This window comes from Apodemus sylvaticus, chromosome 20 (genome assembly GCF_947179515.1).
Source record: "Apodemus sylvaticus chromosome 20, mApoSyl1.1, whole genome shotgun sequence".
Lineage (NCBI taxonomy): Eukaryota > Metazoa > Chordata > Mammalia > Rodentia > Muridae > Apodemus > Apodemus sylvaticus.
The window spans coordinates 47230429-47245413 of NC_067491.1; the positions used below are offsets into that span (position 1 = coordinate 47230429).

The following is a 14985-nucleotide window of genomic DNA, read 5'->3' on the forward strand; positions in this document are numbered from 1 at the left end:
AGTCAAAGACAGAGAGAGACTATGAGAAAGTGCACACAAGAGCATGAATGTTCTAATGGCTATCAATGGATTAACAAGCCAAGAAAAAAAGCTTTGCTCTACTGTCAGAACCTTGACAAACGAATTTTCACATACATATTGGGTATTAAAATAAGGTGGTAGGCATGTTTCAGATGGTTTCATAGCTTTCTGCTTTTCTAAAAAAACCAAAAACCCTACTGGTCTAATTTATGTCACATAGGAGGGCTTCCTGTAAAAACCAAAAAGACACTGAAAACTGGAAATTCAGATATTAATAATTCCAAATTTATTTGTCAACAAATGTGTTATTAAAAAAAAAGCCCACCTGGTATACTAGAGAGCGAGAGGCCTGCAGTCAGGGCTCCCCCTCTGTGTCAGAGCTCATGTCTACCCTGTCTAAGGGCTTGGGGTAGAGCCCCAGCACCTCAAAGGGAAAACAAGCAAACAAACATAGATGATGCTGTCAGTACACATAATCAAATGCATGGAAAGAAACAGGCAGTTAGAAAATACAGGCTAAAAGCTATCAGGTTCAATTATTGGGGCAAAAAGCCAAGAGTTATATGAAGTGGACATGTGCATATATGTAAGTGCTTGCAATTAGATTTAGAGGTAAAGGTTTTAAGGTCTTAAAGAAGCCTATGCAATGAACCAAAGGCACCAGAGAACTGGATGATACAGGGCCATCGCCAAAGAAAAGGCAACGGCAGTTCTCACCTAGTATGATTTATAACAAGAAACTTTCCATGTCAATATCTTTAATCCATGAATTACAAGGGATTCTCATGCCAATACCATCCATAAATTATAACAAGGGATTCCCATGCCAATTATCATCCATGAATTAAAACAAGGAACTTCCCATGCCAAGACCATCCTGAAAACAAAATTTGGATTTAGCTGTAATATGGAGGAATCAAGAGTTAACTTCATCTAAATTTATGAATTATACTTAAATTTTATAGGGTTTTGCTGAAATCATTTCAGGTTGAGTGCTTTTCAGCACAATATTAACTCCCTTACCATATAGTATTAAAATGCAATTGTCATATAATTAATTAATTAAAAGATTCAACAAAGTGTGTGTTGCCAGAGAAGATACCATAGATATTTTCAAGGCTTATTTCAACCGACAATCAGTGGCAGACATTCTGTTTGAGAACTCAAGAGGGAATTCCCTGCGTACTGCACTGTTCTTTTTATTTGTTTACTGTCATTTGAGTTGGCAGCTCATTGTCTGCTAGGAAGTGTGTTGCAGAAGGACATTTCTGCAGCAAATGTTTTTAAACAACAGACAAAAGAAGGGATGGATGACATTAAGAGACACATCTGTATTCATTTGGCACTCTGTAATGGGTAAAGCCAAAATACAAACCACGGTACTTCTAAAAGACACAACTAGATCACATGAACCGGGCGTGCTGATTAATTAAGCAGGAAGAACAGAAGGCACAGTGCAGAGCTGCAGCTGTAAGGACGAAGGCACTTTTATAATGCCCCTGTGTTGACAATACAGTTTTCACTGACTTTGTTGTGATAGCAAAACGGGGACTTCCCTTCTTATGTTAGCTGATTACAGAAAACAGTGGCATATTCTTAGCTGAGGACACATTATGAAAGGAGAGTGAGTCAAAAGGACGTAACGTTAACATTGGAGATGCTACTGGCATCTCAGGGTGAAGTTCACAGGTGGGGCTCTGTAACAGAAAGCTCAAAGCTTGGAATTAAATTTATCACATCTCAAAACACATATTGCTAGTGAAGTGGTGTGCAGCTAGTTTCTATAACTTAGACTGTAGAAGACTCTGACAGCCTTAAAAGTAGAGACAATTAAATGGAATATAATCTGAAGCAAGAAATTTGCAAAGGGTATGTCAATATATGTCAGATTTTCAAGTATAATCTGAAGTTAACATTGGAACTGAGTATTATCTTTTTTAAATACTGAAGTCTACTTAGCAAGCAGTAGCAATAACTTTAATATACTAGCATATTAGTGAAAGAAATGGGTTTCTAATCACAGAGTAATTAGAATTAAAACAATAATTACCTATGCTTGCTTTCTCTTTTATTAGCATTAATTCACTCACTGAATTAATAAAGGTATGCAAATGTGATTCAGTTCTTGGTATGTTTCCTGAATTATGTAACCATAACATAATAATTAACAATACATTCTTCTGATTTCATGCTATGCTTGGAATTATTTAGGCATTGGGTATGTGGTCTTCAATGCTGGTTATTTTTAAAGAAATGTTGCATTGGTCTGTCTTCAGAAAGATCTCAGTTTCTACTTTCCTACTTCCATCAAGGGCTATTCAAAAATATTTTACATATTTTATGGTTCCAACTGGAGAAGGAGAGAAATTCCGCCATACTGGAGAGAACTTGCTGGCATGTGACATAGAGAAGTGAGATACTCTTTTTTTCTTGGAACATTCTTTTGAAAGACTATACTACTGGCTCAGTGAATCATCACTGAAGCTTAAGTCATCAGTTAGTATCCCTAGCCAGTTACATGGGCATACTTGCAAACAACAACCACACAAAGGCTAGAGATGGCCCAGAGGTGAGAGGTCCTTCTGCAGAGAGGGCCTGAGATTAGTTATCAGCACCAGGGGTTCACAGTTCCCTGGAACTGCAGTTCCAGGGATCTAACGCCACCTCCTGGACTCTGCAGGTATTGCACTCACATGTACAACCACCCCAAGCCACATAAACCAAAGTTAAAAAGAACATGGAATTTAATATGAGTCTTATCTTATTAAGAAAAAAATTGCATCCCATCCTCCCATTCCTAAACAGAACATAAGATCTACAATATCTCATATTTTATAGAGAGTGTGGATGGTATATTACATGTCTCACACACATTGGTATTAAACTAAGAGTCTCCTGTTTGCAGAAGTCAATTTTTCCTTCATTGTAAAATTTTATCCAATATTTTTAAGGCTGGGGGGGGGGTGATTTCCTTCTGACAGCTTTTGTAATTACAGTGAACACTGAGTCTACTTCTTTTGTATTTCCCAAAGTACTAAATGTTAAGTATACTAACATGTTTAATAAATATTTGTTGGTCCGACTTGTTCTTACAGAATGACACTGTTTCTAATATTCAAGAACACCTGTAGCCGGGCAGTGGTGGCGCACGCCTGCAATCCCAGCACTCTGGGAGTCTGGGAGGCAGAGGCAGGCGGATTTCTGAGTTCAAGGCCAGCCTGGTCTACAGAGTGAGTTCCAGGATAGCCAGGGCTACACAGAGAAACCCTGTCTCGAAGAAAACAAATCCAAAAAAACCAAAAAAACCAAAAAAAAAAAAAAAAAAAAAAAAAGGACACCTGTGATTTGGCACTGACTAGTGCTAGGATGTTCTGCACTGAGGAATTTATAAGCTTAGCCCATTTAACCCCTTACACAAAGGCTGGAGAGGTGGCTCCCCAGTTGAGAGCACTTGTTGTTTGTGCATAGACCAAAGATTTGTCCCTAGCACTGAGGTTGGACTGCTCACACTCACCTGTTTCAGGGGATCTGGCAACGCCCTCTCCCACCCTCCGTGGGCATCCACATATATGTGGACATACAATCACACATAGGTAAAAAACTTAAAATAAAACAATGAAAAAGAGTTAACTATGTGGCTTTAAGAGCAACGGGTGCAGAGGTCTAGCAAGGTCCATAACCTGGGGCACCCAGGCACAAGGCACCAGGTCTGCCTTTCCTCTGTTGAGAAAGGTCTTGGTATGCTGTCCTGGTCGGCCTGGGACTCAAGTGGCTCTCGGAGGTTTCAAACTCAGTCTCCCAGCTGACCAAGATAGGCATGTGCCACCATACCTGGGTTTTCATGGTTTTGTCATAAGTTTTGAAAAGTTCAGTTTATTTAAAGGACTTTGGATTCAAGTTTATTTTATCTTTTAAGAATCTTCCGTAAGATGGTGCTAATAAAGTGTGATAGGTCTTTACATTTCTCTTACTAGATAAAAATTTGTCAATTCTCATAATTTTGGGAAAATTTAACTAGTCTACAAAAATAGAACATAAAAAAAATAACCCCTAAAACAAAACGCCCTCTAAAACCAAATGAACTGTAGAAAAGGTCAGAACGTCCCTTAACGGGGATGGAAGGGGCCACATGGCTAAGAACATGCATATGGCTAAGGCGTCATCACCTCGTCTGTGGCACTGAAGCACTGTTTAGGAGTCATCCAATATCGGAGGAGATGAAGGTCTGCAGAGACCCCCCTGCCACCTGACGGCACCTCCAGTGCCAAGAGTGGGCTACATCTAACTGAGTTGTTGGCCAAACAGGCCCAAAGAAATCCCCAAATAATCCAGGATATCACCAAGTTTCTTGGTGGGGACAGGGTGACAATGGTTCCAATCCTTGGCACAGGGCCCAGGTGTGGACCTCCAGGAGTATGGATACCTGCTGTGGGCATAAGGCTTGTTTGCATAATACTGTACATATTTTCACATTCCTCAGAGAAAGATCCTCTTGGTTAACACTAATGACTCCATGATAATCTGAGGTAGCACTAATACAGGAATTGAAGGTGTGGCTAATGTCATAACAAAATGGTAAACACTAGGACCTTCAGGAAAGCCCTTAAGGCTATGGAAAAGAGCTTTAGTACATGAGTGCTATAATATATATAATTTCTTAACTATGAAAATATAAGGATGCAATATGAATTATGAAGGGCTTCATGAATGTAAAGGCACAAAGGCAGCTACACTCTGAGCCAGCCTGTCAAAAAGACACAAAGGCAAGGAGATTCCTGAGTTCAAGGTCAGTCTGAGACACAGCAAGGTTAAACCCAGGGGTGGCAGAAATGGTAATTTCAGGACAGGGTTCCACCCAACTAGCTTTACATCAGTGTTTACCAAAGGCAGACAGATCTCAGAATTCTTTCTCGCAATGTTTAAAAAAAAAAAAAAAGAATGTCTGCTTGCTGTCTCCTAAGAGTCAAAGGGCTGGGTCAAAGGGCTGGGTCACTGGATGCGGATTCATAAGATAATCTATAAGAAACCTGGAGGAAATGCCTGGATTGATATGTAAAATAAGACTGGACTTATGTTCTCCAGGAGATGAGCTAGCCAGAGAAATTTTTAGGATAAAAAGAGAACTGCTGCTGGGCTGGAGAGATGGCTCAATGGTTAGAACACTGATGGCTCTTCCAGAGGTCTTGAGTTCAATTCCCAGCAACCACATGGAGGCTCACAACCATCTGTAATGGGATGTGATGCCCTCTTCTGGTGTGTCTGCAACAGTGCACTCACATATAAAATAAATAATCTTTAAAAAAAGCCTGGAAAGCTGTATCAAGCAGAACAAGGCCGTCGGCCTGGATCCACAATTTGACTTCAAGTTGTTCTTTCTGCTGCTTCAGACATCCCTTCTCTCACACCCCTTTTCCATGCCGAGGCTGGTCCTTGGAAGTTTCTAAAAGCTGATGGTAAGGATTTGTTGCTGATGACAACACATAACTCACTGATGACTGTAAGTCAAGCTGGCTGTCACCCTTCCTGACTGACATTCGTGGAACTGTAGGGAACTCTGTACTATCAGAGGAGAAAGGCAAACACCAATACAACTACAAACCTTTCAGTTTACAGTGGTGCTCTGCCTTCAAGGCACACTGATGATGCAGAGGAATAGCAGTTGTGTGAGCAGCAGACCACTAACTGGATTTAAGGACCACTCCAAAGGCTGGGACACTGCTCAGGGAGCCGAAAACAGAGACCAGATCGTCCATGTATCCAGGGGAAAATCAAACACTGCTGTTGCCAAGGGAATGTAGCCATGAAATGACTAATAGCATTCTGCTATAGTCAGAGATGAGTGCCGCGGTCAGTCATCAGAAAAGCTTGCTCCTGCAGCACAGGGGACGGAATACGGAGATCCACAGCCAGACACTACGCAGTGAGAAAGCTCGGCACGCAGTCCTAAGGGGGCCTGGGCGACTCCCTCAAACCTCTCCCCTCAGGGCTCAGGGCAGTCTGTGGAGTAAGCCGCAGATAGACTGTAGCCTCCGAGACACAACAGGACTGATACCCATATGAACAGGCCTATGAGGCAAGCACAAGGCCTGTATAGGTCCCAGTCAGATGGAGCCTCAGAACTAGGAGGGGACACGAATGAACACAACCCCTTCCCTAACCCAGTTCTCTGCAGCTGATAACTGCTCGCCAAGGAACAACTTTATCCAAGGGAGTCTCACTATGCATACCAATCACACTCGATGGCAGATCCCAGGCCCAGCAGCAGATGCTAGCACAAAACAAACTCAATGGTGTTTTTGAAAGTTTTTTTTCCAGCCTAGTCATGTTTTGTTTAAGCATTTTTTATATATATACATATATATGTATACATACAAATAAATATTAAAATATATTTACTACATAGTTATAAATATATAATATAAATTATATATGCTTATATACTACACAAAATATACTAAATATGTAATAAAATATAAACAAATATAAATTATATAATAAATATATTATATTATTATACAGGTCTTCTGCTTCTATATTAAGGTTTCTGGTTCTGTGTTTTTATGGGATTCACCCTGTGTGTGCGAATGTGTATGTCTTTTTCTTTGTTTTTTCTTTGGCTCTGCATTTTATGTTTTCTCTGTTTCTGTCTCTGATTTGTCCTATTCAGAATTGTTATCTTGTTTTATTATTATTGTTAATGCCTGCTTATTTCTAATGAGAGAACAAGAAAGGGTGTTTATTTAGGTGGGTGGGGAGCTGGGTGAAGGGGAAACATTAGAATAGATTGCATATTAAAAAAATTAATTTATTTCAATTAAAAGAAGTTAAAGCAAAGAAATATAACCAAACTAAACCAACAAACATCCCTTCCGACAGCAGTTAGAGCTGCTGTGTGCCTTGGCTGTAGCACTCATATACACGAGTGATAAGAAATATTCAGATCTAAAGGAAGAGGGCGTGAGGCCCATATGAAGAAGGGAGGGAGCACCCTGTAATTGGATGGAAACTTTATTGGTTTTGGAACTCAAGTTTGGGACATTTCTACAACTTAAATGAAATAGACTTCATTTCTGGTATTTTGTAGAGTCTATACAGAAGCTACAATGTCTTTATTAAAAAACGACAAAACAAAACTGTGCCTGTAACACAAGCAACATACCTGCAGGTGTGGTCGTCACTCACACTTGCGATCTCCTGGCCTTCTTTGGGATGGAACACCAAATCATTAATGAAATCTGAGTGGCCCTCCAAAACCTGAGAGAGAGGGGGGCAGGAGGGAGGGAGGGAGGGAGGGAGGGAGGGAGGGAGGGAGAGAGAGAGAAATGGTAAGGAAGCACAGCCAGTCTATAATGTCCCTACCTAATATTTTCACCCCATACTTTTTTCTATAATATGTTAATAAATCTGCCATTTTAAAAAGTGTGATTTATCTAGCAACTTTCCTAGAAAGGCTATCTTGGAGAGAAGTCAAAATCATTCAACACATGGCTACTAGCTCAGCCTTTCTAGTGTGCATTTCTTATAAAACACATTTTATTTAACTGCATCTGTCCTCATACCACGGCCTTTCTCACTTACTAGATAACGCTCAAATAACAAGTGAAGTTGCAGAAACACACATCCGAGAAGCTTCTTATTTCGTTTTTCTGTCGCTCTGGACACGTATAAGCACCTAGCAAATATGCACAGTATGAAGTTCGCCTCTAATGCGTGCAATCATTTGTTCAGTGTCAATGACAGCACCAAGGATAGCGAATACTAAAACCCCACTGTCACCATCAACACAAAACTCCCCTTCCCTGATGGAACTAATGGGAACTTGTGAGGATTAATACTATTCTTATATGAAAATATGACAAAATTTCAACTCAACATGAGAACTACTAACAGAAAACATACGTGTGTGTGTGTGTGTATGTATATGATACTATGTATAAAGTGTTCTCTATGCTCTCTATGAACTAGCTCAGCCAGTGCTTACAACCTTATGAGGCAAATAGATGCTATAGATAACTTTATCAATTAGGAAGAGTTTTCTTGTTCCCTGCCTGCTGTGGGGAGAACAGGGAGGGATCTATTGTCTTAAGAGGGTCTGCATTTAGTTTTCTAAGAATCCCCTGAAGAGGTCCCAGTAGGAGCGCGCACTGCAAGGATGACTGCAGTGAGGCTCGAGACCCACCCTTCAGAAGGTGTCAGGGTCATGGGTGTCATGTGCTTCTCTTTTTGGTTTTCCAAGACAGGGTTTCTCTGTGTAGTCCTGGCTTGTCCCAGAACTCACTCTATAGACCAGGCTGGCCTTTTAAATTCAGAGACCCACTAGCCTCTGCCCTGCCTCCCCCCAACACCCCGAGTGCTGGGATTAAAGGTGTGCACCACCACTGCCTGGCTTGCTTCACTTTTCTTACTGTGTTGTGAGAACCTTAAACAACATAGTACTTGTTCATGTTTGTAATTATCAATGCATATATCATGCTCATTCTCCACCCACCACCATTCTGTAATCCAGCCTAGGCTACCTGTACTCAATGGATGTTCTCTTGAAGTTACATTCCTTTCATTCTTAGCATACTCACCTGTAAACTCCTCTCTTACTTGCTCTTCCTAGCATCTGTAAGTGCTATCATAGTTTCTTTTTTTTTTATTCAATATAATTTATTTACATTTCAAATGATTTCCCTTTTCTAGCCCTGCCACTCCCCGAAAGTCCCGCAAGCCTCCTTCTCTTCCCCTGTCCTCCCACCCACCCCTTCCCACTTCCCCGTTCTGGTTTTGCTGAATACTGTTTCACTGAGTCTTTCCAGAACCAGGGGCCACTCCTCCTTTCTTCTTGTACCTCATTTGATGTGTGGATTATGTTTTGGGTATTCCAGTTTTCTAGGTTAATGTCCACTTATTAGTGAGTGCATACCATGATTCACCTTTTGAGTCTGGGTTACCTCACTTAGTATGATATTCTCTAGCTCCATCCATTTGCCTAAGAATTTCATGAATTCATTGTTTCTAATGGCTGAATAGTACTCCATTGTGTAGATATACCACATTTTTTGCATCCACTCTTCTGTTGAGGGATACCTGGGTTCTTTCCAGCATCTGGCAATTATAAATAGGGCTGCTATGAACATAGTAGAACATGTATCCTTATTACATGGTGTGGAGTCTTCTGGGTATATGCCCAGGAGTGGTATAGCAGTCTTCTGGAAGTGAGGTGCCCAGTTTTCGGAGGAACCGCCAGACTGATTTCCAGAGTGGTTGTACCAATTTGCAACCCCACCAGCAGTGGAGGAGTGTTCCTCTTTCTCCACACCCTCTCCAACACCTGCTGTCTCCTGAATTTTTAATCTTAGCCATTCTGACTGGTGTAAGATGAAATCTTAGGGTTGTTTTGATTTGCATTTCCCTAATGACTAATGAAGTTGAGCATTTTTTAAGATGCTTCTCCGCCATCCGAAGTTCTTCAGGTGAGAATTCTTTGTTTAACTCTGTACCCCCATTTTTTAATAGGGTTGTTTGGTTTTCTGGAGTCTAACTTCTTGAGTTATTTATATATATTGGATATTAGCCCTCTGTCTGATGTAGGATTGGTGAAGATCTTTTCCCAATTTGTTGGTTGCCGATTTATCCTCTTGATGGTGTCCTTTGCCTTACAGAAACTTTGTAATTTTATGAGGTCCCATTTGTCAATTCTTGCTCTTAGAGCATACGCTATTGGTGTTCTGTTCAGAAACTTTCTCCCTGTACCGATGTCCTCAAGGGTCTTCCCCAGTTTCTTTTCTATTACCTTCAGAGTGTCTGGCTTTATGTGGAGGTCCTTGATCCATTTGGATTTGAGCTTAGTACAAGGAGACAAGGATGGATCAATTTGCATTCTTCTGCATGCTGACCTCCAGTTGAACCAGCATCATTTGTTGAAAAGGCTATCTTTTTTTCCATTGGATGTTTTCAGCCTCTTTGTCGAGGATCAAGTGGCCATAGGTGTGTGGGTTCATTTCTGGATCTTCAATCCTGTTCCATTGATCCTCCTGCCTGTCACTGTACCAATACCATGCAGTTTTTAACACTATTGCTCTGTAGTATTGCTTGAGGTCAGGGATACTGATTCCCCCAGATTTTCTTTTGTTGCTGAGAATAGTTTTAGCTATCCTGGGTTTTTTGTTGTTCCAGATGAAGTTGATAATTGCTCTTTCTAACTCTGTGAAGAATTGAATTGGGATTTTGATGGGTATTGCATTGAATCTGTATAGTGCTTTAGGCAAAACCAGCATCAAACTAAATGGAGAGAAACTTGAAGCAATCCCACTGAAATCAGGGACCAGACAAGGCTGCCTCCTTTCTCCTTATCTTTTCAATATTGTACTTGAGGTACTAGCTCGGGCAATTCGACAACATAAGGAGGTCAAAGGGATACAAATTGGAAAGGAAGAAGTCAAACTATCATTATTTGCAGACGACATGATCGTCTACCTAAGTGACCCAAAGAACTCCACTAGAGAGCTCCTACAGCTGATAAACAACTTCAGCAAAGTGGCAGGTTATAAAATCAACTCAAGCAAATAAGTGGCCTTCCTATACTCAAAGGATAAGCAGGCTGAGAAAGAAATTAGGGAAATGACCCCCTTCACAATAGCCATAAACAGTATAAAGTATCTTGGGGTGACTCTTACCAAACATGTGAAAGATCTGTATGACAAGAACTTCAAGACTCTGAAGAAGGAAATGGAAGAAGACCTCAAAAAATGGGAAAACCTCCCATGCTCATGGATCGGTAGAATCAATATAGTTAAAATGGCCATTTTGCTATCATAGTTTCTAACTGGCTCCTTCTGACAACCTGGCTACTAGGGTGATGATATAGTAAATGAAACCTAGACTGCAGTCTTTGAGGGGATGGTGACTAGTAATCATCTACTTGACTGGATCTTGACTGACTAAGACACAGGCCTCTGGACTGAAGGGGAAGATCCTCACCCGGAATGGCTGGCCCCAGATACAAAGTGATCCCAGGAAGAACTGTGTTGCTTACCAGCCTGCCTTCCCTTCTGCTGGAGAGTGTGCCCAGCCTGCTGTGCCACTGTCCCTGTTCTTTGCTGACATCAGAGTGCCATGTGATCTCACTCAGAATCTTCCAGGCCTTCAACACCAATTGGACTGCTGAGGTGTCAAGCCTCAGACAGAACAGTCCAGGGTTCCCGGCCTCTTCAGCATGCAGACTGTGGCCGCTGGATGACCCAGTTCCTACTGTGTCAGTCATGGAATAAATCCACTGTTATAAATACATTCATTCTACTGCTCTTTTCCTCTAGAGAATTCCTGACTAATCCAATGGTCATTAAAGTGTCATTTTAAACCATGATAAGTACATAAGCAAAGAAAATGAACATATTTCAATGAAGATGTATTCATTATACTTGCCAATATACCTTATATTCATTTTTATCTTGAAGATCTGAAGTAAATAATCTAATCTTCATATCAGCAGCAGAAGTACAAAACCTAAAGGAAAGAGGAATCAGACTATCTTAGCCTTTGTACGTTCAAGTCCTCTCCCAGGCCATGCCGCCTTTGGCTCTAAGTCATCAAACCTTGTCATGACTCATGAGATGTTTTGGGACTGGTGACGGCAGGCTGGGGGGTTATACTGCAGTTTACACTAAAAAAATATTACAGCCATTAAAGAAAGTAGGAGACAAATGCAAGGTTGTATTTTGGAACACATAAAGGGTCAGGACATTCTGGGTTTGGGTCTTCAACCATAAACAGAATTTCATACTAAGATGGCGTTCTCTACCTTTCTCTGAGTCGTTGCTACATTAGGGGTTTACAAGTCGTCCTCTAAGGGGACCAGAACACCTCAGAGACTGAAACAAGATGAGCGATCTGAGCTCCACTGCTGAGATGAAAATGAAGCACAGATGAAAAGTGCAGCCATTCAGGCAGAGGGCAAACACCCCACCCCACCCCACCGCATTACCAACCAGAACCTCGTAAACGTCAGCTTAACAAGAGATGCTAAGCTGCACCTCAGCCACATACAAAGCCCACTATGCAGTCACAACCTGGCTACTTTATTTATTTCAGGATACTCTTTAAAAAATAGGCAGATAATAGAGCACATATATGACTATAATTATATATAAATACATATGTATATCTGGGTATCCAACCTTTTGGCTTCTTTTAGCTATACTGCATGGAGAAGTGACCTGAGGCAGACATTATAAATATTAATAAAAGCTGAGGAGTAAACAGCCTGTGTATAACTTTCAGGATATTTGCTGCCACAGATAAGCAAGAAGTCTTCACACAATAATCCTATGTATGGAGTGCCTGCTTGCAGAGTCTTAAAGCCACCAAGCTAGTCTACGTGTGCCACCCCTCACAAGAAAATGGACACATCTAAGTAACATAATATCATTTTCTTTTTCTATTATGGAAGTAAAAGGGCATCAGAAAACCAATGGGACACCTGCCATGTGCTTGAGAAACCGCTGCATCTGATCTCATGGACACTGTGACAGTTCTGGGTGTTTCGTCAGGATGCATGCCACAGGATGCTTGGATTTTACTATTAGTGTTCTATATTTTTTAAAATAGTCGCTCACACCATAGATGCTGCCAAAAAGTGATGAGGTGAATGTGATTAAAGCAAGGTATACTGATTTCCAGAAAGATGAGACTTACAAAGTCTAGTTAAAATAAAGGTAAGGAGACTTGATCAAATTTTAAGTAGGACATCAGGCTGTAACTGTATGCACCCCATTTAAAAACTGGGAGCTAACATATTCATGTTGATTGATATAATCTTTTTTTTTTTCCCAAGACAGGGTTTCTCTGTGTAGCCCTGGCTATCCTGGAGCTCACTTTGTAGAACAGGCTGGCCTCCAACTCAGAAATCCACCTGCCTCTGCCTCCCAAGTAAAGGTATATTAAGAACATATTATCTTTATAAGATATATATTTTATTTAAAATAATAAATATATGCTGTCAGCTTGCTCTAAAATATTCTTTAAATTATATAAGTTCCAAAACTGATTTGACGCAGATTACTAAAAAACAATAAATAAACAAATAAAATCCCTCAAAAATGATAAACTGTAGTAAACTCACAGAAATATGGAGAAACAAGAAGTGACACACACACTTGTCAAAGCTTGGTCTGTGTAGGTGTCAAAACACACACACACACACACACACACACACACACACACACACACACACACACACACACACTTGTTAAAGCTTGGTCTGTGTAGGTGTGTGTGGGAGCCAGAGGCATTGGCTCTCCCTGGAGAGGAGTCACCAGTGGTTGTGGGTTGTAAGCCACCTGCTATGGATCCTAAGAATTCAACCTAGGTCCTCTACAAGTACTTGATTTTTCCCAAAACCAATTTTTAAAAAATGCTTTCATCAAAACTGAAGCCCACTGAATAAACAAGACATGAATGTCATGCTGAACATGAGACTATGTCCTTGTGCACATCTGGGATCACTGTACTACTGTTTCAAACAAATGTAGTTGCTATAACAAAGTAGCACTTCATTGTTCCCACATTTACCTTGTGTGCTTCTGTGCACACACAATGGTGGGTGTGTGGAGTCAGAGGACGACTGGAGTTAGTTAGCTTTCCTTCCATCAAACAGGTTCTGGAAACTGAACTTAGGTAGTAAGGCTTGGTGGCAAGTACTTTACCCACTGTGCTATCTTGTTAGGGCTTAAATAGTCCTTTAATTAAGAGTAAGGAGTACAGGCTGGAGAAATAGTTCAGCGGTTAAGAGCACTGACTGCTCTTCCAGAGGTCCTGGGTTTGATTCCCAGCAACCACATGGTGGCTCACAACCATCTGCAATGGGATCTGATGCCCTCTTTTGGTGTCTGAAGCCAGTGACAGCATACTTATATACATTAAATAAATAAAACATCAGTCACAGTCATAAAGACCATAATCCATAATCCGTAACTGAATAATAGCAAACATCTAGTCATCTAGCGATGGACCACAGGCATGGCGCACCTGGGATGGCTCACCAGGAAGGACCATTACGCTGCACCGAAATGGTTCGACTTACTTGATGACAGGCGGCAGCGAATCAAGCTTGGTCTCTGGGCTCCAGGCAATGCCGTCAACTCGGACTCCATGGTGGAATGTCCGCAGCGTTTTATACTGAATCCCTTCAATGTCTGTTTCTTCCTCCTAAACGGATACAGCAAATGCTTTAATGTTATAAGGACAAACAATAAAATATTCTGAATTTCATCTTAATCTATAATTTATCCCAAGGCATGCATATGTTTTTGAAGAAAGAAAACATAAGAAAATTAGATATTGAGATTATAGTAGTTTATGGAGTTAAAAAGAATACTGGGGGCTTGAGACGTAGCTTTAGAGTATTTGTCTAATGTGTTCAAGGTCCTAGTTTGGTCCCCAGTGTCTTTGGAGAGAGGCAAAAGAAATAAAAATGAACAAACAAAAAAGCTGTTAAGCCTCACTTAAAAACAAAGACATAGGTAAAGCAAAGCAGTAAAAATGGCCTCCTTCACCTAGGGACATTTTATTTTCAACAGTAAATCCACTGCATAGTAATTAAAAGAACGAGATGGCTTCAAAGTCAAGTCTTCTAGGTAAATGGGTAATTATACACCAATTATCAACTGACAGAAAGATAACTGAGCACATACATGTTTTACGTATATGGAAGATCCTTTGAATGGCAATGCATGCCTCCAAATCAATGTTAACTTTTACACAGTATTATATACACATGAGCTGTTATAATTTACATGTCCTATTAGACCAGTGGTCCCAGCCTACCTCACGCTGCAACACTTCAATATAGTTCATCCATCATGTTGTGGTGACTCCCAACCATAGCTTTTTCCTTTGCTGCTTCATAACTCTAATTTTGCTACTGTTAGGAATCGTAACGTAAGCATCTGTGATTTCCGGGGATCTTAGGTGGCTCCTGTG

At 40.7% G+C, this 14985-nt stretch overlaps 1 protein-coding gene across 2 annotated transcripts in view; it reads right to left on the reverse strand.

Annotated features, from left to right (window-relative positions):
* Window positions 1–14985, reverse strand: part of Nup37 (nucleoporin 37) — a 29267-nt gene that overhangs the window by 8517 nt on the left and 5765 nt on the right. For both annotated transcript variants that reach the window (XM_052165022.1, XM_052165023.1), the window contains exons 3-5: window positions 14087–14211; window positions 11439–11511; window positions 7181–7275 (exon numbers count right to left, since the gene is read on the reverse strand). In XM_052165022.1, coding sequence (XP_052020982.1) covers window positions 7181–7275; window positions 11439–11511; window positions 14087–14211 — 293 coding nt within the window. The remainder of the gene's footprint in view (window positions 1–7180; window positions 7276–11438; window positions 11512–14086; window positions 14212–14985) is intronic.